This window comes from Sorex fumeus, unplaced genomic scaffold, assembly GCF_029834395.1.
Source record: "Sorex fumeus unplaced genomic scaffold, SorFum_2.1 ptg000044l, whole genome shotgun sequence".
NCBI lineage: Eukaryota > Metazoa > Chordata > Mammalia > Eulipotyphla > Soricidae > Sorex > Sorex fumeus.
Genome location: NW_026606101.1, coordinates 11288570 through 11314790, shown reverse-complemented (window position 1 = coordinate 11314790; position 26221 = coordinate 11288570). Strand labels below are relative to the sequence as shown.

The 26221-nt window shown below is 43.7% G+C and overlaps 1 protein-coding gene and 1 pseudogene across 1 annotated transcript in view; both read right to left on the bottom strand.

Annotated features, from left to right (window-relative positions):
- The window catches only part of PIGU (phosphatidylinositol glycan anchor biosynthesis class U), a 105465-nt gene that overhangs the window by 70055 nt on the left and 9189 nt on the right, over positions 1-26221 (bottom strand). Inside the window, exons 2-4 of the mRNA XM_056121645.1 lie at positions 23704-23768; positions 11150-11209; positions 9932-9994 (exon numbers count right to left, since the gene is read on the bottom strand). Of these exons, the coding sequence (XP_055977620.1) occupies positions 9932-9994; positions 11150-11209; positions 23704-23768 (188 nt within the window). The remainder of the gene's footprint in view (positions 1-9931; positions 9995-11149; positions 11210-23703; positions 23769-26221) is intronic.
- Positions 14532-14643, bottom strand: LOC130030884 (uncharacterized; annotated as a pseudogene).

Genomic DNA, 26221 nt, shown 5'->3' with positions numbered 1-26221 from the left:
CATGAGGTGAGGGAGATAGATCAAAGGTCTAGTGTTCATGCATTGCACAAGGAAGGCCCGTGTTAGATCCCTGATCTCCACGACTACACGGTTGTAGGGCCCCAGAGCACTACTGGGTGTGACAGGGTTAAAAAAAAGTTAACACCATGTGTGTGGGAATGATAAACACTAAATTCAAAACAGCGGTAACTAGTGGAGCGGGAGTAAGGAGATAAATGTATCACAGAGAGGCAACTATCTGTGTAATGTATTATTTTTTAAATTGAAATAGGTTCGTAGTAGACATTCTTGATATATTTTAAATGTTTAGGTACTTCAGAATTTTATAAAATTAAAAAGAAATGTATCAAGAATTTATCTCAATGATAGAATATATGTCTTGCAAGAGTTAGATCAGGGTACAATTTGCGAAACAAACAAAAAAAAAGAAACAAAAAGTTTTAAAGAAAATTTTAATTTCTTTTGGTTCCAAAGAAAATAAAGGGCTCTTCGTAAGAATTCAGATAAACCCCAAGTTCTTGAATAGATTTACATAGATGCTTTATTAGGAAACCTGAAAAGTTTCAAATACCTCTCCTTGATCAGCTCTGAGAATCCAAGTGAAGTAATAAGAGTTATAAACAGAAAGATTTATGCGAGGGGCTGAAGTGATAGCACAGCGGGTAGAGCATTTGCCTTGCACGCGGCCGATCCAGGTTCGATTCCCAGCATCCCATATGGTCCCCTGAGCACCGCCAGGGGTAATTCCTGAGTGCAGAGCCAGGAGTAACCCCTGAGCATTGCCGGGTGTGACCCCCCAAAAAAAATTTATGCTAGAGGCTGGAGAGAGTAGAGGAGTTGAGGCGCTTACCGTGCATGTAGTGGCAACCTGTTTAGTTCCTGGCATTGCATATGGTTCCCCCAAGCACCACCAGGAGTGATCTCTGAGCACAGATTCAGGAGTGGCCCCTGAGAACCACCAGGTGTGGCCCAATATCCCACCCACTCCCTCCGAAAAAGATTTATATCACTATTCACAGCTGAGTTGTTCAATTACAAGGACAAAATATAAAGAAGGCCCGGGTTCAATCCCTCACCCTGCACGGTCTCCTGTATACCGAGCCAGGAGCAACCCCTGGACACTGCAAGGTATGGCCCCCCTCCAGGAAAGACGAGGATAAAATATTTAAGAAGGTGCTTTTATCAGAAAGGAGCACTCAAGTGTGGGTAGTTGCAGCAGGGGGCAGAAAGGAGACCCCAGAAAAGGTTCTAAAATTGCACAACAAAAAGGATTACCTGGAGGGTGTGAGCCCCCGCACACCTCCCCCTTTTTGGAGAAGTCAGTAAGAAGGAGACGGGCAGTGAGGTCAGTCAGGAGCAACGGGAGACCAGCGGGAATGCAGCAGACCCATTCCTCAGGCGGGTCACCAGCCAGTAGGCTGGAATCAGAGATGAGGCTGGCAAACATGGACAGGGCATGGGCAAAGGTGACACTGTGCCAATAATAAAAGAAAAGACTTCCCTGTTAACGCAGTTCCCCAAAGTACTTTGAAAAGACCACGATGGCAGAAAAGGAGCGTCTCAGGAGAGAGGCAGCCAGCACAATGCACCCTCTACCCCCCCCCCCCACCCCTCTCTCTACTTGTACAAATGCACACTTGCCCTGAGGAAGGAGCTCCAATGGCCTCGTAGCTCCAATACTGACTCAGTTTCCCAGGGAGCAACAAAATCCCTTTTAAAAAATCTCCGCTGTGAACTCTGGGGTCTTCTTGCAGTGGGGGCTAGCAGCCTTGCCCCCACCCCCCTGCCCCAGCAACTGCACCCACATCCCACAACAGCCACCATGTACACTAATGGCTCAGTTAAATTTTCTGGAGTTTCTGGAGCTCAAATGCCACCACAGGACACCTCCAAATGCTACAATACTGACAGCCTGGTAGGAGCACACCTATTTAGATGGGAGAGTAACTTAGAGGCCAGCTAAGCTCAATAAACAAACATTAACACAGAAAGCTCAACTAGCAACAACAGCATAGTAAACTCCCAAATAGATCTTAATGACCCCATGGTGAGATGTAACGATTTTCACAAATTTTCTTTTACTGAAGTAGTTTTCAATAATTCCATTAGCCATTTAGTGTAACAAGCATAATACAATTTTGTGTCTCTTAAGGAGGCAGGGTTGAGAAAACAGGGATAATGGAGGGAAGGTAACAGTGGTAGTGGGTCTGGTGCTGGAATATTAAGTGCCTGTAACAAATGTATCATGAACAACTTTGTAAACCAGTGTTTTAAAAATAAAAAAAAAATGAGGAGGGTAAATCTTCATAGCATCTAGTTAGTGATGAGTCCAGAAAGTTGCTTAAAGTGTTTAAAGAAACTTAAACACACACACCAAGAAAACCATAGAAGTATAAAAATTAAATGAGGTTAAGGAATCTAATTTAAAATCCAAAAACGACTGGAGCAATATAGTACCAGGGTTAAGGTAACTTGCCTTGCAGGCAGTTCGCTCTCATTCGATCCCCAGCATCACAAACTAAACCAACCCAATAAACCAAAAAGAGAAAACACCCCAAACCAAAGACACATGCAGCAGCCTGAGGTGATGTCATTTAAAGCTATCACGGGAGAGATTTAAAGTCTGAGCAGAGACTAAGAAACTTCCTTTGTGATCAAGAAGCAGCAAGCACACAGCTGCCTCTACACTTTTCCACGTGTGTAACATTTCAGTTGAAACTGCTGAATTACGGAAAACTGCAGGATGGAATCCCCCATCCTCTCTCCACTCCCCCGGGAATTCCTTGCAAGGCCTTAGTTTTGCAAGGATGTAATTCCCCATTTCAAATAAAGAATCTTCCAAGACATTGAAGCCATGCTATACGTCCCTCTGCACCCTCAGAAACTATGATTCAGGGCCCAGAGCTCCCTCGAGGGTCGAGGAGAGGGCTTGGAATGCACAATGTCGGGAGTTTGATGCCCAACACCACCCACTGTAGCCCTGGAGGCCCTTGAGCACACTGGGCACGGGAGAGAGGTGTACTGCTTAAGCAGAGATGAGAACGGCCCAGGAGTCCTTGAACACTTCCAGGGAGCTCCCCCAAACAAAGTCAAACAAATGTGGTTCTAGGAGTGGGAGAATGAATGCTCCACCTCAACTGAATCGCCAACCGTCGGTCTCAGCCCTTTTCAACTGCGGCACTTTTTCTCCTTTAAAGGCCTCTGAGCAAACACAGGTTTATCAAGCCATTTGCTGCTTTCAAACATGAAACCCAAATTCCAAACCGGAAGCACAATCTCAGCAAAGGACAGACTCAACTTGTGTTTTCTCAGTCTCATTCCAGACCGGGCCCTTCTGATCTTATTTCCTGTCTGTGCTGCACCGCCCCCCCCCCTCCCCCCCCCCCGCCACACACACACACACTCTCTCTCTCTCTCTCTCTCTCTCTCTCTCTCTCCTACCAACTGGCCGTCTGTCTCCTATCATGGCACCCTTTACTCATACGTGTGTGTGTGTGTGTGTGTGTGTGTGTGTGTGTGTGTGTGTATGAAAGCCGGGGGGATGGGAAGGTGCAGGGAGAAGGGGTTTGGCCAAACATGCTGGTGCTTAGGGCTTATTCCTGGTTCTGTACTCAAGACACTCTCAGGGGGCTGGAGCACAGCGGGTAGGGCATTTGCCTTGCACGTGGTCAACCCAGGTTCGATTCCCAGCATCCCATATGGTCCTCTGAGCATCACCAGGCGTAATTCCTGAGTGCAGAGCCAGGAGTAACCCCTGTACATCACCAGGTGTGACCCAAAAAGAAAAAAAAAATCACTCTCAGGTTAGTTACCTGCAAGGCAAGGCAAGTGCCCTACCCACTGTCCTGTCTCTCGAGCCCTTTTCACATAATTTTTTATCTGTGCACACCTCTTGGACTATCCTTGGGGCCTACAAGGGGACTATATGGTCCCCAATTGAGAAACAATGAACTCAACCTGGAGTTCTCAAAGTTGACTGCAAACTGGAATCACTGAATAGACTTAAACATTCTGAGGGGCTGGGGCCAGAGAGATGGGGGGGGGGGGGGGGGACAAAAAGCTTGGCTTGCACACAGCTAACCTGAGTCGTCAACCTGAGTGTGATCCCTGGCAGCCCATATGATCCTTAAGGCCCCACCAGAAGTGACCCGTGAGCACAAAGTCAGGAGTAAACCCCGAGTATTGGCAAGTGGCCCCCAAACAACAAAATAAAACAAAAATAAATCCTGACAGGCTGAAGAGATAGTTCAGCAGGCAAAGCACTTGCCTTGTATGCTGCAGTCCTGGTCAGGATCTCCACCACCACATACAGTCCCCTGAGCACACCACGGGTCTCTCCTGGGCACAGAGACAAGAGTAGCCCCAGAGCACTACCAGGCAAGGACTCCAAAATGAAAATAATAACAGTAGGGGTGAGAGCAATAGTACAGTGGGCAGGGTGTCTGCCTTGCAAGCGACCGACTCAGGTTCGAGCCCCGGCATCCCATATGGTCCCCCAAGTACCTCCATAAGTCCTTCCTTAGTGCAGAGCCAGAACTAACCCCTGAGCATTGCCGGGTGTGACCCAACCCCCAATCCCCCATGCACACAAAGAGAAAAGAATAACAGTAATAAAATTAATAATAAAATTAAAATATTGAGGCCTCAGTGGTAGAACCTTGCATGTGTGAGGTCCTGGGTTCAAACCTCAGCATTGGGAATGGGGTGAAAGCGGGAGAAGCAACCAAGGTCCCCCCCTCAAATACAATTCTGACACAATTGCCATGGTTATGGTCTGGCCATCATCATGTCATTTGGAATATTAGAATGACCTCAGGAATTTTAAGAGCTCTCCAGATGATTCAAATAAGGAAGTTGGAGAACTAGTCTCTGGACCAGACTAACATTACTCCTGTCAATTGAGACAGATATAAAATGTCACATCAATCAAATTCACATCCCTCAGGCTAATAGTTGGGACATGGGTGGAGTTCCCCTTTCTATACCATAATATCCTGGGATGTCACTTTAGATGTAGAAAAGTCTTCATCACAGGGCTCAAAAGATTCAAATCCCAGAGAAGTTAAAATATTTTCAAACAATGTGATTTGGAGGAAGATGTGTGCCAATTTTCTATCCAAATCAACCATGATATATTAGTGTCAGGAAAATCTACCATTTAGAGTGGGTCTATTTTGGGCACAGTAAAAATAAAACCCCTAGGAGAGGAGAGACAGTATAAGGGTTAAGGCACTTGCCTGGCATGTGACCTGACGCCGGTTTGATCCCCAACAGTCCCCCAAATACAGCCAGGAGCTACTCCTGAGGATGGAACCAGGGTAGCCGCTAAGCACCACCAGGAGGTGTGGTCTAAATAAATACATTTCCTATTGTGATCAAGAACCTAATGTTCCAATAGGCTAAATTCTGAGAATGGAAAAACAAAACTACTCCAAATCTTAGCTGAGTGTCGTCTGATAGGCAGCGAGAGGAGCAAGGGTGCTTGGTGATAGGTGTTGCTTGTGTGAGGCCGGAGTTAGATCCCCAGCACCATATGGAACCCCAGCATCACTAACTCTAACCCTGGTATACCACTAGACCTAGCCCCTATTTTTAAAAAAAGGAATTGTGGCTGTCTTGCTGGAAATCAAGTTTCCCAATGTGCTAAAAATTAGCAGGAGGCTATGAAAGTGGCGCTTGCTGTTAATAAACTGGTTGATTTCATTAGTCTAGGTTTGGGAAAAACCTTGAATCTGAGTTACCAGCTGCCCTAAATACTGAAGTCTTAGCTATTTAAAACACTACCCAATGAAAACACTACCCAATGAGGCTGGAGAGAGAGCACGGCGGGTAGGGCGTTTGCCTTGCACGTGGCCGATGACGGTTCAATTCCCAGCGTCCCATATGGTCCCCTGGGCACTGCCAGGAGTGACTCCAGAGTGCAAAACCAGGAGTAATCCCTGTGCAACTCCGGCGTGACCCAAAAAGCAAAATAAATAAATAAATAAATAAATAAATAAATAAAACACTACCCAAGGGTCAGAGAGATAATACAATGGTTAAGGCACTTAGCTAGCAGACAGTTAACCTCATTAGATCTGTACTCTGTGTGGTTTCCTGTACCACCAGGAGTTTTCTCTGAGTAAAACCTATCTCTGGCCTCTTTTGTCTATGTGAGAAACACCAAACTTGAAGCAGGTTACAAAAGCAAGTAAACTAGTACTAAAACATCATAGAAACAAAGAACTTAAAGTCCCAAAACATTTCTGTCTTAGCTTCAGTTGATTAAAAACTTGAAAGAATGTGCTGAATCTGTCTAAACCAGGTTCACGATTTCTTTTCTTTGGAGTATTTCTAGTTTTTGATGGTCTTTACGTTGCTATTTCATTTCAAACAAAACTACTGAATATCTTTGTTTATATTCATGTACTTGTGTTCATATAGGATGAATTTCTGTGTCAGGGATTAAGTGTAAAATAGTGCCAGTATGCCTTCAAAATATTCTAATTTGCATATTAAATTCAATATTGCTAAGAGAAAAAAAATTAGCAGGAGGCTGACAACAGCTCACGTGATTTTCTCATACTAATTTTTGGGGGAGGTTAGAGGGGCGTTGGGGGACACTCAGTCCTGGTGGTACTCAGGGGACCATATGCAGTGCCAAGGATCAAACTAAAGAGGGCCACATGCAAGGAAAGTGCCTTAACCCCTGTACTATCTCTCCTGCCCTCTCACCCTCTGTATTTATTTACTTCTGGTTTGGGGGCCATATCCAGCACTGTTCAGGCATTACTCCTAGCAGGGCTCAGGGGGAATTGTATGTGGTATTGGGGGTCAAACCCAGGTCAACCTCATGCAAGCCAAGAACCCCACTGCTGTACTATCTCTTCAGCCCCTTCTTACCCTATTTAAATTATACCCCTCAAATCCACAGACTATCTCCCAAGCCCTAAAACCTGGTTTCTTTTAGGCAATTAACCACAACCTAGTTTCATTACTTCCCTATAAGCTGCACCCTTATTAAAAGTTTCTAAATGAAGGTATATATGTGGCATATATTATAATTCAGGGAAAAGAGGCATACACATGATATTAACTACTCCAATAAATTTTTTCTTTTCTTTTTTCTTTTTTCTTCTTTTTGGGTCACATCTGGTGATGCTCAAGGTTTATTCCTCGCTCTGCACTCAGGAATCACTCCTGGCAGGGCTCAGGGGACCATACAGGGTGCTGGGAATTAAACCTACGTCAGCCACATGCAAGGCAAACGCCCTAACTGCTGAACTAACACTCCAGCCTCTAAATTTTCATTCTAACATTTCAATTTTACACTTTAGTTGACAGAACTGATATGGGACAGAGTGAGCTCAATGGGAGTTCTGGTTAGGTTCAATCCCAAACACCACCTGGTCCCCTGGGCAGCACTAGCTAACAGGGAAATAGATCCTGAATAATGCCAGGTGGAGCTTTCATCTAACCCCTTACTCCTACCACCAAAAAAATAAAATATTTTGCTTATCATGTTCTCAAATAAAAGCCACCTTTGATATTCATATATGACATATATACACTATGTACATAAACAAATCTGTTGGTGAATATCCACAAGGATCTATTTCCCCCTCACTGTTTTATAATGAAAAATTTCAAACTACATAAAAGTTGAAACATAATTCAATAAAACACCTAGATCCACTGTCACTATTTTGCCACATTTCCTTTATTGCTCTACACACATACACACAATTTTTTTTCTGAAACCATTTGAAAGTTGTCGATATCACAGTATGAAGCTGGAGCGACAGTAGACTGGGTAGGGCCCTTGCTCTGCATACAGCGGCCCCAGGTTCAATCCCTGGCCCTCACACCGGGTGCTCTGGTCCCTGAGCACCACCAGGAGTGATTCCTGAGAGCAGAGTAGTAAATTCTGAGCACCACTGGGTGTGGTAAAATAAAATCAGAAATATGACCTAAATATTTTCAAATAACTTGATGATCTGATCTGTGTATACGTTACAAAATGACAACCACAATAAATTAACACACCATTTACTTTTAATTGGGAGAATGGTAAAAAAGGTAAAGGTAAAGGCCCTCCCGTTGATCGTCGATTTTGCTCGAGCGGGCCCAGTAACGTCTCCATTGGAGACTTTGTTGTTACTGTGTCTGGCATATCGAATACTCTCGGTAGCTTGCCGGGCTCTCCGAGAGGGGCGGAGGAATCGAACTCGGGTCGGCCATGTTGGCTGCGTGCAAGGCGAACGCCCTAAGATCTACTTTTCATAGCAGCTTTCAAGAATGCAATATTGGTGACTGTACTTACCATGCTATATAATAGATCCCCACAATTTATTCCTCTTACCATTGGAAATTTTTTGTTTATTTTTTTGCTTTATGGGTCACACCCAGTGATGCACAGGGGTTACTCCTGGTTCATGCACTCAGGAATTACTCCTGGCCATGCTCGGGCCACGTACAAGGTAAAAGCCCTACCCGCTATGCTACCACTGCAGCCCCACCATTGGAATTTTATATACTTTGACCTACATGCTCCATTTCCCCTATCTTTTATTTCCTGGCTTCTACCTATCTACTCTCTGTGACTTAGACTTGTTTAATATTCTCCACATAAGTGGGAGTCAGATAGTGTTTTTCTCTTCTAATTTCACTTATCATAATGCCATTAAGATAAATTAATTCAAGAAGCTCCATGAATTTAAGATGTGTACTTCCTGGGCCAGGGCTATAGTACAGTGGGTAGAGCACGTGCCTTGCATGAGGCCCACCCAGGTTTGATCTCTGGCAGCCAATATGCCAGGAGTGATTCCTGAGCACAGAGCCAGGAGTAAGTCCTAAGCAATGCTGGATGTGACTCAAAAACCAAAACCAAAAACAAGATGCATACTCCCTAGTTTTAGTGAGACTCAGTCTTGAAAATGCAGTTTTTAAGTCTTTAGGGACAGGGTCAAGGACTCTAAACCCTAATAATAGCTACGGGCTCTTAATTTGAAAAAAAATGACATATGTACACACACACACACATATCTACAGTTGAAAAACATTTCAACAGTTTTACAGACACATGAAGGCTATAAATGATCCCCAGATTAAAGCCCGCCAGGTCTAGTTTTTAAATCCCTTTACAATCTAAAGTCTAGAATTTACCAGACTGATATAATGAAGCCCAGTGCCACAGAAAGACAGACTTCTATTTCTGGTTCTATTACTTGGTAACAGAAGTGAAAATCAACCACACAAACAGACACCAGTAGGATGCAGCTTGCTCTCACCCAGTCTAAATCCTCTCAGTGGCACCCAGCCAATCAAGAAAGGCTGAAGCCAACTTTTTAAATAACTACATGGACAGTACACTTGCTCATCTGTTTACTCTCTCAGAACCTAGGAAAATTAATACTGGCTCTACTACACAATGCCCCCTGGCTATTACATATTGGAATAAGACGAGAAAGTTTACATCAAAATATTCAACAGGCATTTAATATGAGCTAAGTTTTCTAAGTAGGATTGCTCTTTGCAAGGAACCTGAAACTCTACTGGGATCCAATTTTGCCTCCAATAGGCATAAATACAGTGAGTCGAAAGCTGTATTCTTTTTCCTTTGAAAAGAGGACCTGATGAACGGAATGGAATTTTTTTTTAAGGATCCTCGTTTATATTATATTGTGATAAATTTCTATCTTCCCCCGAAAATCTGAACTTGCACAGGTGAGAAGCCATTCAGCGATTAGAGTCAAGTATCTCTTAGAGGAGCTGTCTTATGAGTTTGGTTTGGTCACTCCAGAGCTGGTGAAATAGGCCAAAGCTTCACTCCCACTTCTCAGTATTTTTCAACACGTGGATCCTTAAGTATATGATCTTGGATCCTCTGCAATCATAGAGACCAGCAGGCAACCAAATTCCACCAGTTCTGTCCCACCCACTGACAACCTACCACAACTTTATTGAAGTCCTGGATTGCAAAATACAGGGCAACGGCAGTGAGTGCGTCAGTTATCTGAAAGAGAAATAAGAAATGAACACAATTAGCGTGGGAGTAATGGAATGCTGCCACAGCCTGGAGGTTGGGAATGGTGTAGCCTCAATACAGGAAGGCAGAACCTCAACCCTCATATTGAGGACAAAAGGTAAAGTCTTTTAGGTAGGAAGACAATGATAGGACTCACCCAGGCTTATGTCAATCTGGGGTCCCAAATCTGCTCTGAAATTTGAAATAGGACTACCCACTCCTCTGCAGATCTAATGTGTCAAGTGCCCAGCACATAGTAAGTCCTCAATTAATTTGAGGTCATTGTCATTGTTAAGGAAATCTTTAGCAGATCTAGATTTTTCTTGATCAGCATTTTCCACTCTTGTCAGAGAGCAGCTAAACAATGGGCTAAGCACATACTTTGCATGCAGGAGCCCTAGGTTCAATCCATGGCATCACATGGTCCCCCAAGCACAGAGCTGGGAGTAGTCCCCCCACCCCCAGCACCTCTGGGTGTGGCCCAAAACACAAACAGATTTTCAACCCTGGATGAGGCAAACATTTCAAATTACTAAGCTCTCAAAACTCTCCTGTCATCATAATTGGGGAGGGGGCTGGGAGGAGCAGGCCACCAGGAGTTTGGGACACGACTGGCAGTGCTGGGGGTACCTACCACCCTGGGATCAGGGGATCCTCCACAGTGCTCAGGCCACTGTAAGACATCAGGAATCAAATTGGGGTTGGCCACATGCAAGGCAAGAGCCTTAACTCTTGAACTATCCCGCTGGCCACGTCATCATCTTAGTTTTAAAGGATTTTGCCCCTCAAAGTCTTATCATGCCTATGTCATCTTCCATAATGACTCACAGATCATCTGCAAAGAAAGCTTAGAAAATTCAGTTTGCCTTCTACACTGGCACCAGAATTAAAGCCAATCACAGACCCTTAGAGCTAGAAAACTCAAGAACACATAGACTGGAAGCAAGTTTTACACAGTATAAGGAATTTCAAATGGTCGGAAGTCACACATTTCTCACACTTCCATAATACTTCCAAATTTAAAATAGGATTTTGCTTTTATATTCTGATAAACTCCTAGAGCTTCTAAAGTAGATTTTTCTCTTAAAAACCAGGAAAGACTATATATATAGTCTGATTTCATACTGATTTCATGTGACTTACCATAAATACCAATTCAGCATAGTCAATCAGGAAATGAAAGAGGTATATTATTAATGGAGTCTGCAGGAGAAAAACAAACAAAGTTAAATTCTTACTATGAGTTCCTGTAGTAGGAGATAGGACAGAGGCTATTTTGTCAGCAAAAATCTCTTTCTTCCCTAGAGTAGTATTCTACAATAGTAGGCTAATGACATATGATGCCTTATTGTTCTTTGTTTTATTTTAAGCCGCACCCCCTTTGAGTGCTCAGGTGCTACTCCTGGTTGTACTTGGGATGGAACCTGCAAAACAAGCACCTTAACCACTTAACTTAACAACTTAACTTAACTTAACAACTTAACTCTGGCTCTGATCAATATACATGAGAGTAACTTTCTGTCACTATTTTATGCCCTTAGGACAATCTGTTGAATTAGGAGATGAGAATAAAAAAGATCTGACATACATTAAATATTGGCTGAGGGGCTGGGGGTTTGACTCAGTGGGAGAGGCACCTGCCATGCATGTGTAACATACTTGGTTTGCACCCCAGCCCACATGGCTTTGAGCACTGCCTGATTCAGCCTTGGTGGCCCCCGGTACACGGCAGAAAGCCGAGGTTTGAGGCTGGCATTGCATGGGCCAAGACTCCAGCCTTCTGAAACATCTTCTTACCAAACCCGTTACATTTTTTGGTTTGTTTTGTTTTTGCTTTCTGGTGGTTTTTTGGGGGGTAAGGGGGAAGGGTGGTCATGCCTGGCGACGATCAGGGGTTACTCCTGGCTCTGCACTCAGGAATTACTCCTGATGCATAGAAATTACTCTGGCAGTGCTTGGGGGAATCATATGGAATGCTGGGAATCGAACTGGGCTGGCCACTTGCAAGGCAGACACCCTCCCCGCTGTATTATCACTTTGGCCCCCTGCCCCATTACATTTTTGAAATTATCATATAGTTGGGGCTGAACTAAAAACTCAATGTGCTGTGTGTGAGCTTTGCATGAGGGAGGGCTGAGTCCGATCTCCAGTACTGCATGGTCCCAGAGCACTGCTGGGAGCAAACTCCAGCATAGAGCAGAAGCTTCTAAGCACCTCCAGAAATGGCTCCCAAAATAAAGCAGATAATTGGGCTGGAGAGATAGCTCAAAGGGCTACAGTGCCTGACAGTACCACAATAACTCCCAAGCACTGAGTTGGGAGTAGTACCCCTTGAGTACCACCAGGTGTGGTCCCCAAATCATATCAAACCAAAAAACCAAAAAAGATTGGATATTATCTTTTAGTTGTATTTCTAGGTTATTTACATTTAATGCAATTACTGGTAATGTTTAAGTTCACCACACCATCTTATTTTTTTTCATTTACTACATTTTCTCTTTTCTTTTCCTTCTTTATTATTTTTACTATTCCCTTCCCCTCTATTAGCTTGTTGGTTAGACATTCAGCTATTTCTTTTCTTCTTTGGTTTTTGGGTCACATGTGGCAGTGCTCAAAGGTTATTACCTGGCTCTGCAACTCAGAAATCAGTCCTGGTGGTGCTCAGGGGACCATACAGGATGCCAGGAATCAAACCTGGGTTGACCGCATGCAAGGTAAGTGCCCTACCTGCTGTACTATGGCTCTGGCCCCCATTTAGATATTATTTCTTTTTGTGGTTAACCTCAGATAATGACATACTTCCATAACTATAATATCAATTACTTTCAATATTTTTAATTGACAATATAAGAAAAGTTTAACCTTTTATTCCATATATATTTTATTTGGTTGTTGGATTTAGGGTCATACCCAGTTGTGCTCAGGGCTTACTTCTGGCTCTGTGCTCAGGGATCACTCCTGTTAGGGCTCGGGAACCATATTCAGTGTCAGGTATCAAACCTCAGTCAGCAGTGTGCAAGGCAAGTGCCCGACACACTGTACTATCTGTCCAACCCCATCCACATATATTTTTGGGTGGGGCCCCACACCTGGTAGTGCTCCGGGTTTACTCCTGGCTCTTCACTCACTGATCATTCCTGGTGGACCAAGGGACCACTGTGCTGGTAGGGATCCAAACCTGGCTGACCGTGTATAAGACAAGAGCCCTAACCACTGTACTATTTCTCCAGCACCTCCACATATATTTTAAAACCTGAAAGACATTATTAGTTTTATACACAGTCAGTATAAATATAGGTAAAGGTAAAGGTAAAGGCCCTCCCGTTGATCGTCGATTTGCTCGAGCGGGCCCAGTAACATCTCCATTGGAGACTTTATTGTTACTGTGTCTGGCATATCGAATACTCTCGGTATCAATATGTGTATCTATACTGTGTCTGGCATATTGAATACTCTCGGTAGCTTGCCGGGCTCTCCGATAAAGCTCCAATAGCCCAGCAGTAGGGCGTTTGCCTTGCACGCAGCCAACATGGCCGACCCGAGTTCGATTCCTCCACCCCTCTCGGAGAGCCCGGCAAGCTACCGAGAGTATCTCGCCCGCACGGCAGAGCCTGGCAAGCTCCCCATGACGAATTCGATAAATATAGATTTACCCATATATTTACCTTTCTCATTTTTATTTATTCCTTCCTATAGTTTTTCTGTTTTGATTAAACAATGAAAAATATTCGTAAAAAAAAAAATAGAAGTTTATGGGGTTGGAGTGATAGCACAGCGATTAGGGCATTTGCCGTGCATGCAGCCCAACCCAGGTTTGATTCCCTGCATCCCTTACGGTCCCCTGAGCACGGCCAGGAGTAATTCCTAAGTGCATGAACCAGGAGTAACCCCTGTGCATCGCTGTGTGTGACCCAAAAAGCAATGGGAAAGGAGAAATGGCTCAAAAAGCTATTACAAAGCAGAGACCTACCTCCCCAAACTCCCCCCAAAAAACTACCCAACTCTAGTTTCAGCCAGTTTGCCTGCCTGCCTGCCTGCCTGTCTTCCTTCCTTCCTTCTACATTCACTGATGTTGGGAGGGCATGAGTGCTAAGGAACAGACCCAGGGCTTCACCAATGCAAGCATATGCTCTACCACTTGAGTCACATCCCTGGCCTACATGTGACCATTTTTTCTTTTTCTTTCCTTTTCTTTTTTTTTTCCCCCGGGGGGTGGGGTAGGGAGGTCACTCTGGTGATGCTCAGGAGTTACTTCTGGCTCTGCACTCAGGAATTACTCCTGGAAGTGCTCAGGATGCCAGGGTTAGAACCCAGGACAGCCGTGTTCAAGGTAAACGTCCTACCCACTGTACCATCATTCCAGTCCTTAGATGTGACCATTTTTTTCTGGAAAAAAAAAGTTCTTCCAGTTTCTGGCAATTAGAAAGGAGTTTTATCACCTCAATTCAGTTAGGAATTTAGCTAACTAGAAGCTAGAGTTCATTCTCCCCCACCCGCTCACCCACCCACCCACCCACCCACACCACCATGACCACCATTCACAATACAGACAGGCACAGGCCTGGGCTGGGATCACTGTGCCTGTTCTTTCTATACAGTGGTGTAAAGTACACAGCCTGGGGTAAGCACGAGAGCCCAAGAACTAGAGTTCGTTTCTGTAAGACCAGTCTGTGCAGTGTAGCTTTGCTGTCAGTAGAACCCTTCAGAAGACTTGGGGGAGCCAGGCCCCTTGGAGGGCCGCTGCTCCGGTCCTTGGCTCCTCGCCCCAGGAGACTGCCAGGAGCTCCCCCGCACTCCTTAGCCAGCCAGTATGTTACTTCTCTGCCTCAGCCCTTGCAACTTACAAACTGGTAAATGCTTGGAAATGGAACCAACTCAGACTCTGTCACTGGACCTTGGCCCTTCTAGCCCTGGATAGCTCGGTACTTTCCAAGGCCTTCAAATAAATCTTTTATGTACTTGTCCTTTTTTGCAGTTGCTCAAGTCATGGGGTCACCTTGTTCTGCTTCAGTTCAAAATGAAGGCTGGTGCATGAGTTGGTTTTTGCAAGCCTATGCAAGTAACACGAGAGAACCTCTTTCCAAGCTGGCCACATGCATAAAGGTACCAAATATTGTAAAGGTCACTGACAGACTTTTTTTTTTTATTAGTGAAACACCATGAGGTACAGTTATAGGCTTACAAATTTTGTGCTTGGGTTTCAGTTATACAATGATCAAGTGCCCATCCCTCCACCAGTGTCCATAATCCATCCCCACGGGTCACAGCATCCCCCCCCCCCACTCCTCATCCCCCCGTCCCATCCTGCCTCTGTGGCAGGGTATTCCCCCTTGTTCTCTCTCTCTTCTTTTGGGTACTGTGTTTTGCAAGAGAGGCATTGAGTGGCAATCATGTTTGGTCTATAGACTACTTTTAGCATGCTTCTCCCACCCTGGGAGGGTCCTCACAACACCCTTCATTTGGTGCTCTCTTCTCTATCTGAGCTTCCTTTTCACCTAGAACGTGTGGCTGGCCTTCCATTCATGGAGCAAAATTCCTGGTCCTAATCTCAGCCATTCCTGACAGACTTTTTAATGAGAACAAACTAGTATGGTAGGTACAAACAAACAAACAAACAAACAAAAAAACCCCAAGGCTTTATGGCCAGAGTCAAGTTTAAAACCAGATTCTACCTGGAGCCTTCATGTCCTCAGCTATGCATAAGAAGAAAGATCTAGGGCCAGGGAAGTAACGGAACAGCTGAGCGCTTGCTTTGCATGTAGGAGGTCTGGGTTCCACCCCGATCTCCACAAGGTGTGCCCAGTACCACAGGGAGTAGCCCCTCTGCCTAGCGCAGGAAGTAGCCCTTGAGCACCACCAGAAATGGTCCCCAAACCCCAAATAAAACAAAACAAAAAGAGGAGAAACCTATTTCACAAGATTCTGAACAGAACTGAGCAGTAATGTGAAAAGTACTAACACAATGCCTAGCATACAGAAAACTAACACAATGCCTAGCATAGAGCAAACTTCATTACATTAGCTATCTGAGAGAAGTCTTTGTTTTGTTTCTTTTGAACAGGGGCATCAGTTTTGCCTTTCAAAGTTCAATAAGATTAAGCTTTTACAACTCTTGACTAATGGATTCTTTTTTGCACTTATCTTTGTAAGTAGTAACTTGATATTTATATTACAAATGGCCTGTTTTCCAAGTGTCTTGATGGTTCAGATAGTGTAGAAAGACCCTTAAAAGGTCTCAGAAATAACAAGAAATCCTTCTCAAAAAGCCTATCAGCAAATAGGCTGGTTTTCACAATGAATTCCCATGTCCATAGTAGTTAGCATAATCCATATTATGCATTTAGTACAATCTGCCTTTATTCCCTATCTCCAACCTGGGTGACCACTCCCACTCAGGGTAAACTAGGAAGGGACAAGCTCCTAATTTTATCAGCACTTGGCTACTGAAAAGATCTATGGAAGACAGTCATAAACACTAACCTGTTACTCCTAAATGTTTTTTTTCTCTCCTGGGTAAATATCCCCACCCCTCTATAACACCTTCTTTTTTTTTTTTTTTTTTTTTTTTGCTTTGGGCCACAATTGGCTGTATAGGGCTTATTTCTGGCTCTGTACTCAGGAATCATTCTGGGGGTGCATGGGATTAGGGTGTAGAACCATAAGCAATGCTGGGGAGAGAAGCAGGTCAACTGTGTGCAAGGCAAATACCCTGCCTCCTGTACGATCTGTCTGGCCCCTAGAATACCTTCTTAACTTTCCCTAAGAATAAGGTGATAGGAGAGTGAACTGTGAGCACACCCCAGAAGGTTGCCCTAAGGCTGTGACCAGGTCACCCTCTCTAAGGAAATTGACAGTCTGCTTCCAAGTTGACTTTTTGGGCTGTTAGTTTAGGATAAGTTTCTTATCCCAAAGGGTTGTGCGTAAGATTTGTTATCACAGCTTCCCCGCAGCAAGTGACCCAAGAGAGTGCCTCTATGACAGGAACTGCAGCATCATTTATAACCAGATCTGTTGACAGACTGTCAATTCTGCTATATTCCGATGGTTACCCGAGCCAGCCCTGGCACACTGTGAGAGGAGAAAGAATAAGTCAACACCGTCAGGTGGGCACCTCCACGGACATCTTGGAGGCTGATACCGCACTAAGTGATCACACTAGTCTCATGTTTTCAAGTATCATCTATAGGCTGACAGAACCCTGTTGTGCTTTTTTGGTTGTGTGTTTTTTGTTTTTTTTTGGGGGGGGGGTTGGGGATGGTGGTGGCAGGGATTGGGCCCACATCCACTGGTGCTCAGGACATTCTCTGGGCTCTAGGCTCAGGGATCAATCCTGGCAGGGCTCAAGGGACCATATAGGGTAGGGAATTGAACAAGTCAGCACTGCTGTACTATCCCTCTAGTTCTAAAACAAACCTAGTTTTAATCTCATTTTATTGGTATGGGGCTCTCAAGGGGAACCCTGGAAGCTCCTTCCAGTCATTCTCAGCCAAGCAGGTAGACTGGCAGCTGGATGCGACACTGCAGATGCAGTGTTGCTTTGAGCCTGTGGCCTCCCCGGGACACCTGGGCCATGCTCAGCCTTAGGAGCTGACTGGATGATGCTCAGGGATCCATGTGGTACTGTGGAGTAACAAAGTCAGTTATATGCAAGTTATATACACTTTAACCCACACTTTAACTCTCTCTCTAGCTCTTATTTTGTAACTTTATAGGTGATCCCCAAGAGGTACTTAAGAGCTAGAGAGTCACTCCTGGAAATCCTATACCCAGTGGTGCAGGCCTGATGGTAGAACCCAATTATATACTTCCAGTTTGGACCTTCTTCTTTGAGTTTCATATTTGTATAGTCAATTGTCTTAACACTGCCACCTGAATATTAAAAAAATTAAAATTTATTTTCAAAAGTGCTTCAAACTTAACATGGCAAAATCTGAACTCTTATCCCCAATCCGTTAAAACCTGCTCCTCCCTCAGTATACCCCATCTTGCTGAACATACCCCACCATTCACTCAATTGCTGAGGACCAAACCTGATATCCTTGGGTCCTCTCTTGCCTTCACGTCTCATATCAAATCTATGAACAAGACTACCTCTAAAATGTAACTTAGGACCAGAGTGATAGTACAGCAAGTGGGACATTTTCCTTGTATGTGGCCATCCCAGGTTCAATTCCCAGCACCCATATGGTCCCCGAACCCCACCAGGAGCCTGAGTGCAGAGAGACAGAAGTAAGCCCTGAGAGCAATTGGGTGTAGTCTAAAACAAAACAAAACAAAAAAGTAACTTGGCAGCAGAAGAGATGGTTCAAAGGGCTGGAGCATACACTCTGCGTATGGGAGCCTGGATTCAGTCCCCAACACTTTATGGTCTCTTGAGCACTGCTGGGAGTAGCCCTCGAGTTCCACAGTGTCTCTAACTCCAAACCCCCTCTCCCCCGGCCCAAATTTTATATATACAACTAGGGTCAAGATATATAGCTCAGTTGTAAAGTTCATGCCTTGCATATATGAGAACTGGATTCAATACCAGATACGCACAAAAACCCAAAATACTAGAATAGAGACCAGAGGGCCAAAGAAATAGCTCTATGGGCTCGGTACATGCTCTGCACGCAGGAAGTCTGGATTTGACCCTGGGCACTACATGGTCCTTGAACACCACCAGAAAAAAATCCCAACAGAGCTGGGAATGGCCACTGAGCACTGTTGGGAGTGGTCCCCAAATTAAAAAAAAATCACATTTTTTAGAAATCTGATAGCTTTTCACCTTCTAGGGCTGTTATCACCCTAAATCCAGGCTACCATTTTTCTGCACAGCCCGTTCCAGGAACATCCTGGCCATTCCCCTGCTTACCTTTTGCCTTGACTTGGAGTCATGTTCCCCTAAGGTACTGACAGCAATATTTATTTAATGAAATATAAATTGCATCTCTCCTCTCCTGGATTATAACAAGGAAAAAAAAATCCACTTGCTGCTGTGGACCACTGCAGAACATGAGGGATCTCAAAGTTTCTGGGAGAAAACCTGCTCTAAGAGGTTTTCGCAGAGTAAAACTGGGGTGACCAAACCCTAAGATCAAAGGGCCATTCACTGTTAACGTCTTGAAATCCTGGATTGAGCCACATTTCCACATAGGCTAATCTACCTTGAAATCCACCTCTGATCACAGTTGGCCTTACTATAAGACCACTATGATCAGGGTTGGCTTAGTTCTTAACTTTAAGAAATATATTGCCTTGGGGACCAGAGAGATAGTACAGTGAGTAGGGAGCTTGCCTTCCATTCCTGGCACCCTGCATGGCTCGCCAAGTCTGCCAGAAGCAATTCCTAAGTGCAGAGCCAGGAGTAATCCCTGAGCACCACCAGGTGTGCCCCCTTTTACTCCCCCCGAAAAGAAGTATACTGCCCTGAAGGTTCCTGTGCATAAATAATCTATCCAGGTGAAGCTAAGGAAAAAGACTGAGAAGTGTTGAGGTTTAGTCTCTCTCAAAGGCCAGGACTGAGGAATATGAGAAATAGCTAGAGAAGATAAGATACACATTTCTATTTGATCAGATAATCATAAGAACATGAAGTATCCCTACTGACCTCACCAGTCAATTGATCATGACATGATCATATGTCAACTGCCAAGACACCTCTCATATGTTCTTCAAATAACAAACTCTAGACATCAAAATAATATTGAGGGGCTGGAGTGATAATACAGCAGGTAGGGCACTTGCCCTGCATGTGACCAAGTTGGGTTCAATCCCTGGTATCCCATATGGTCCCCCAAGCTCCCCCAAGCTCCACCAGGAGTGATCCCTGAGCGCAGAGCCAGGAGTAATCCCTGAGCACCACTGTGCCCCCACCCCTGCCAAACCCTCCTCAGTATATATATTGAGGCAAGAGAGGAAGAGAGAGAAGAAAAAGAAAAAAACAGAGAGAATATATCCAAATTTTTAAGCAGGCCTATAAGAAGTCCTTCATAATCTGGCTCTCAATGTCTCACAACTGACCTCCTCTTATTCATTCTATTTGCTCATTCCTTAACAACACTGGCCAGCCTTAGGCAACAAACAAGGGTCAGACTCAGTCCCAAATTAGGCACATCACACAGTCCCAAATTAGGTTTGCCTTTCCAATCTGCAGCATCACATGGTCCCCCCAAGCATCGCTAGGTACAGCCCTGAGGCCCCTGGACAACTGCCAGGTGTGGCCCCCTCAAGGTGGCATGGGTAATCCCCAATATTACAGAGCCTGAAAAATAACTTTAGTTCTGCATTTTCACTATTATTTTGTTATTGATGTTTTCAATCTCTTATTCAGAAAAATCTTTATTCCTTAAATTATGCTTACTTGATCTTTTCTCTAGTTTGTTAAAATAGAAACTCAGATCATTAGTTTGCAACCTTTCTTTTGCAAAACAGGAATTTAGCACTATAAACTTCACCCAACTGCTGCTTTCACACATTTAAATTCCACACATTTAAATAAGTTGTATTTTTGTTTCCATTCAACTAAAAATATTTTCTGATTTTTTTCTCTGATTCATGAATTATATAGGAATGTGTTACTGGCATTAGTTAATTCAATTATAGTCAAAGAATATACTTTGCATGATTTCAGTCTTTTTCAACTTATTGAGGCTTGTTTAGTGGCCCAGAACATGGTCTATCTTACCCATGTTCCATGCATACTTGAAAAGATTATATGTTTTGGGGGCTGGAGTGCTTAACACAGTGGGTAGGGCGTTTGCCTTGCAGCGGCCAACCCGAATTCGATTCCCAGCATCCCATATGGTCCCCTGAGCACCGCTGAGAGTGATTCCTGAGTGCATGAGCCAGGAGTAACCCCCTGAGCATCGCCAGGTGTGATCCATAAAGAAAAAAAAAATTATATGTTTTGCCATTGTTAGATGGAATGTTCTATAAATAATGAGGTCAATTTCTTCAAGTCATCTATATCCTTAGGATTTTCTGTCTGTTTGAGCTATTAATCACCAAGAGGGCAGACACTGAGATCTACAACTATCATTATGAATTTCTCTATTTCTTCCTGCAGTTCCATCGGTATTCATGTATTTTGAAACTGGCAAAAGTGCATAAACATTAGGATTGCTTGCATCCTTTTGGTGAACTGACCCCTTAATCATGAAGTAACTTTCTTTATCACTGGCAATATTCTTTGCTCTGAAAGACACAACCTTTTTACTAACTTTTAATATGTCTCCTTCTCTCAGAAATATAGTACTACAAAGCAAAGAACTGTGTCTTATTTGGTATTCCTTTTTCTAACAGAGTAGCTAGTAAAAAACTAAGTAGCTTTAAAAAAAAAAACCCAGATGTGCTCAGGTCTTACTCCTGGCTCTATGCTTGGGGATTAGTCCAAACAGAGCTTGGGGGAACATATGTGATACCCTCGATCGAACCTGGGTCAGATGCGTGCAAGCACTCTACTTACTGTACTATTACTCTAGCCCTTCTGGCCCTAAACAAGTTTCTTCTTGAGTTTTATGGCTTGTTTTTCTTTTCTTTTTTTTTTTTTTTTTTTTGAGGGGGAGAGAAAGGGTTGTCAAGGGGACTGGGTTACACCCAGCTGAACTCAGAAATTACTCCTGACAGGCTAAGGGGACCATATGAAGTGCCAGGGATGGAACCCAGCTAAGCCGCATGCAAGGCAAGTACTTAACCTGCTGTACTATCTCTCTGGTCCCTAAAAAATCTTTTATAAAGGAAAGCGAGAAGGAGGGAATGACTGGGATACATAAGCAAATACAGAGCTAGACATTAGGCATAAGTTATGAAAGAAGCCAGTAATTGCTCAAAGGAGCAACTATTCTGGCAGGCAAAATAAACACAAGAGCAATCTCAAGAGCATGATAGAAGCCATGATAAGGATATGAAGAAGTTGCCTTGGAAGATAAGGGAGGAGTTTCTGTATCTAGTCTAAAGTGATGAAGGGGCTTTCTAAAGGAGGTAAACATCTAAGTTAACATCTGAATTGTAGAACCGAGCATGAAATGAAGGAAGAGGGGCCCTCCATAAGAAGAGCACATGAGCGAAAACACATAAGCAGTATCAGAGATGGTGCTGGGACATAATGAGGGCATGTCTAAACTTAGGGAAATCTCAGTCTAGAAAACATACTGCTAAAGGCCCACGGCACACCGAGCCGCTGAGCTCCAAGGCTCCTCTTTGATATGCCCACACACATCTGCTCACACTAACTGAATTATATGCTTACTAAGAGTCTCTTAAATTGTTCCTAACCTGTTTCTGCTAGTAGTTCTTGTTATTGCGGTTTGATTAGATAATAATACAAAGATAATGAAATAAGAATGCAAAGAGCAGTTGTTACCTCCATGGGAACCAAGCTGAATGCCTCTGAAAAGCTAGATAGAACATCAACAAAAAATTCCTCTCAAAGCAGGATACTGAAAAGAATTTGTGGTTTGGGTGACCACAAGAGGCTCCTGGGGCTTTGTACCGCCCTCTAAGGTGTTTGGAATTTATCCTGAAGTTGGTAGTGAGCATTCAAAGCTTCTGAGCAGGACAGAGACATAATCAGATTCATATTTCTAAAAAAAGGGGGCTCTAAGTAAAGAATAAAGGAGCAGAATGCACAAGATTCGTCAAGAAGCTGTTGCAGTAATTCAAGCAAAAGCTAGAGGAACCTAAGAAATAGTGAACAATTCTTTTTAGTTCTTTTTTTCCTTTATTGTTTTTGGATCACATTCAGCAGTGCTCAGGGGCTACTTCAGGCTCAGTTCTGCGAGTCACTCCATGTGGTGTTGGGGATCAAACCAGCCATTCACATGCCAAAAACAGGCTCTAGCCAGTTGGATTCTCTCCAGAGTTCCTGGCTAACTGCTGGGGTTCCATTCCAGGGACTGAGGGCACAATGCTGCTCAGGTCCTACAGTGCTGGGATGACCCAGGCCTCACACTGGTGTTCAGGGAGCCTCCAAGAGCCACACTTGGCAGCGGCTGGGGGCTTTCAGGGTTGCACAATATTCAGCGGGGGGGGCAGGGATTGAACCAGGGTTGACCACATGCAAAGCATCAGTATTAACCCTATACTATCTCTCAGGTCCCTTTCCTTTTTTTTTTCTTTTAGTTTCATTGTTACTATTGTTGGGGTTTCTTTGGGGGGAGGGGGAGGGCAGGGGGCACATCCAGTCCTGTTTAGGGATCACTCCTGGCAGTGCTAAGGGGACATGTCAAATGGAGTCAGGGATTAAATTCGGGTCAGCCATGTGCAAGACAAGCACCTTAACCCCTGTACCATGTCTCCGGCCTCCAAAGTTAATAATTCTTAGTAACTAATAGCAAAGGTTAAATAGGCTTTTGTAGGTTTTCTACGAAAGCAACACTGCTGCTTTCATATGAAAGCATGTTCCAAGGAGCCAATTACATGCCAGCTAGCATACAACCTACTCACGGACAGGGAATGTCTGTAGTTTATTTTCCATCAAAAATGGTAATCTATACAAAAGTCTCATCTGCTTCCCCAAATTGCAATCTTGATCTGGATCATTTCCACTGCAATTGTGAAACCTCCTTATGCAAAGGACATCTCAAAAAGGGCTGTTTCTAAATATAATTTTCAAAAATAGATGTTTTCAAATGTTTGTACAGAAACAGAGGTTAAGCTTTGGCATCTGTGACTATGAACTACTCTTAGTCTCCAGGAAAGAAAACAAGGGCACTTACTTCATGAAATACTGCTCCAGAATACGGGGACACTCCCAAGTCCAGCAGCGAGAGGCCTTCGACCACTGGAAAGGAAGATGTCCAAGATCACATTCAGTCCACAGGCAAATGCAGAGAAAGCAAAGTGCAAGAACTCCGGCCAAGAAGAGCCTCTGTTTCTTTAAGCCCACCCTCATCCCCCACAGGGGCTTGGGTCATGATGTGAATATCCCACAGAAAGGGAACTTCGGTCCATGCAGTTCTTTCTCCCTGCAGGGCAGGGGGCAGTACAGCTTTTTTTTTTTTTTTTGCTTTTTGGGTCACACCTGGTGATGCACAGGGGTTACTCCTGGTTCATGCACTCAGGAATTACTCCTGGCAGTGCTCGGGGGACCATATGGGATTGCTGGAAATCGAACCTAGGTCAGCTGTGTGCAAGGCAAACACCCTACCCGCTGTGCTATTTCTCCAACCCCAGTACAACTTACTTTTGAGAAGGGTTTTTTATCTTGTTTGTTTGCTTTTTGTTTGTGGACCAAAACAGACAGTACTCAGGGTTTACTCCTGCCTCTGTACTCAGGGATCACTCCTGGCAGGGAACCACATGGGATGCTGAGGATCGAACCCAAATTGGCTGGGTACAAGGCAAGCACCTTACCTGCTGTACTATTCAGCCCACAATGGCATTTTCTTAAGTGAAAAGCAGGTCATGACACAGCATGTCAAATTAGTGAATTTTTCCTAGCAGCACTCAGAGGACTATATGCATTACTGGAGATGGAATAGGGATCAGCCACACATAGGTAAATTCCTTAACCTCTAAGCTATCTCTTTGGACTCTGAATTTCATATTTTCACATTTAATTTTAAATATTTTAAAATATTCGTTCATTTAATTATTTGAGAAATAGTATTTTTGATGAGAACTGGCTCTAAATAAAGATAAACATTAAAAATAAACACATGGTATTAATGATCATCTCTAGATATTAAGAACACTGAGGCCAGGGGCCAGAGAGACAGCACAGCAGGTAGGGCATTTATTCCTTGCAGGCATCCAACCCGGGTTCATTCCCAGAATCCCATATGGTCCCTGAGCCTTGTCAGGAATGATTCTTGAGTGCAGAGGCAAGTGTAACTTCTGAACGCTGTTTGGTGTGACCCCAAAGCAAAAAACAAACAGAAATACAGAAAATAATTTATCTTATCATTTCTTCATTTTTCTAAATCATTAGCAATGAACGTGTATGGTTTAGTTGTTAAAAAAAAAAAAGAAAATTGATTCTGAAAGAATGACACCTGAAAAATATAAGCATCATAGGAATCAAGAAAATTTATGTATAAACTTAGAAAATCTCTCAGAAATAAGGACAATAGTACACCAGATAGGGAATTTGCCTTTCATGTGGCCAACACGGGTTCTCTCCCTGGCACTCTATAATGTCCCCAGGTACCACCAGAAGTAATTCCTGAGTGCAGAGTGAGGAGTAAGCCCTAAAGATCACTGGGTGTGGCCAAAAAACCAAATGAAAAATAAAATCTTTCAGAAATACACTAAGAAACTGATAATGATGTTTGCCTCGGCCTAGCATCAATTTCATGTAAAAATATTTACTTATTTTTTAGCAAAGTAAAATAGCTTTATAGGAAAATATGAGTTGGAAAAGGGACACATTCAAAAGAGAGCACAGGCTTCTCCAGAGGGGCGAGAGAACTGCAGGTGTCCCATAAAGTAAAAGAAAGAAATTACAGATCTAAGGGTGAGATGTAGGCAACTCCCCAAATGAGGAGTATGCCATGTAAAATAATTTAAAAGTTGGGGTTAGAGAGATAGTACAGCAGGTAGAGTGCTTGCCTTTGCATTCAGACAACCAGAGTTCAATCCCAACACATGGTTCCCCTTGCGCACCGCCAGGAAGTAATTCCTGAGTATAGAATCAAAGTAAGCCCTGAGCATTGGCTGGCATGACTCTCCCTCAAAGGGAAAAAAAAAAAACAACCTAAAAACTTTAAAGTAGGGGCCAAAGATATAGTACAGTGGGTAAGGCACTTGCTTGCATGTAGCACACTCAGGCTCAATCTCAAGCAATACACAGTTTCCCAAACCCTGAAAAGAAGTCATCCCTGGGCACAGAGCCAGGAAAAGCCCTGAGCATAGTTGTGTGTGGCCCCAAATTTTTTAATTGAAAAACATTTTTTAGAATTAAGTAACAAAATTATTTAAAAGTAAATAAGCAGGAATCAGTAGAGAGATAGCACAAAGGGTAGGGCACTTGTCTTGCAAGAGGCTGACCCAGGTTCAATCCCCAGTACCCCATATGGTGCCCCAAGATACCCCAGGAATGATCCCTGAGCACCATCAGGTGTGACCTAAAAATAAAAACAAAATAAACACTAGTATTTACTATAACCATGTCTAACATTTAAACCACAAAACAGGTTCCTTATAGAGAGTCCTATTAGGTTGTCTTTTGATCATATAGCCATTTGGATTTTCAAGGTCTTAATCATTAATTTTTCTGGATGAAGGTTTGGATCA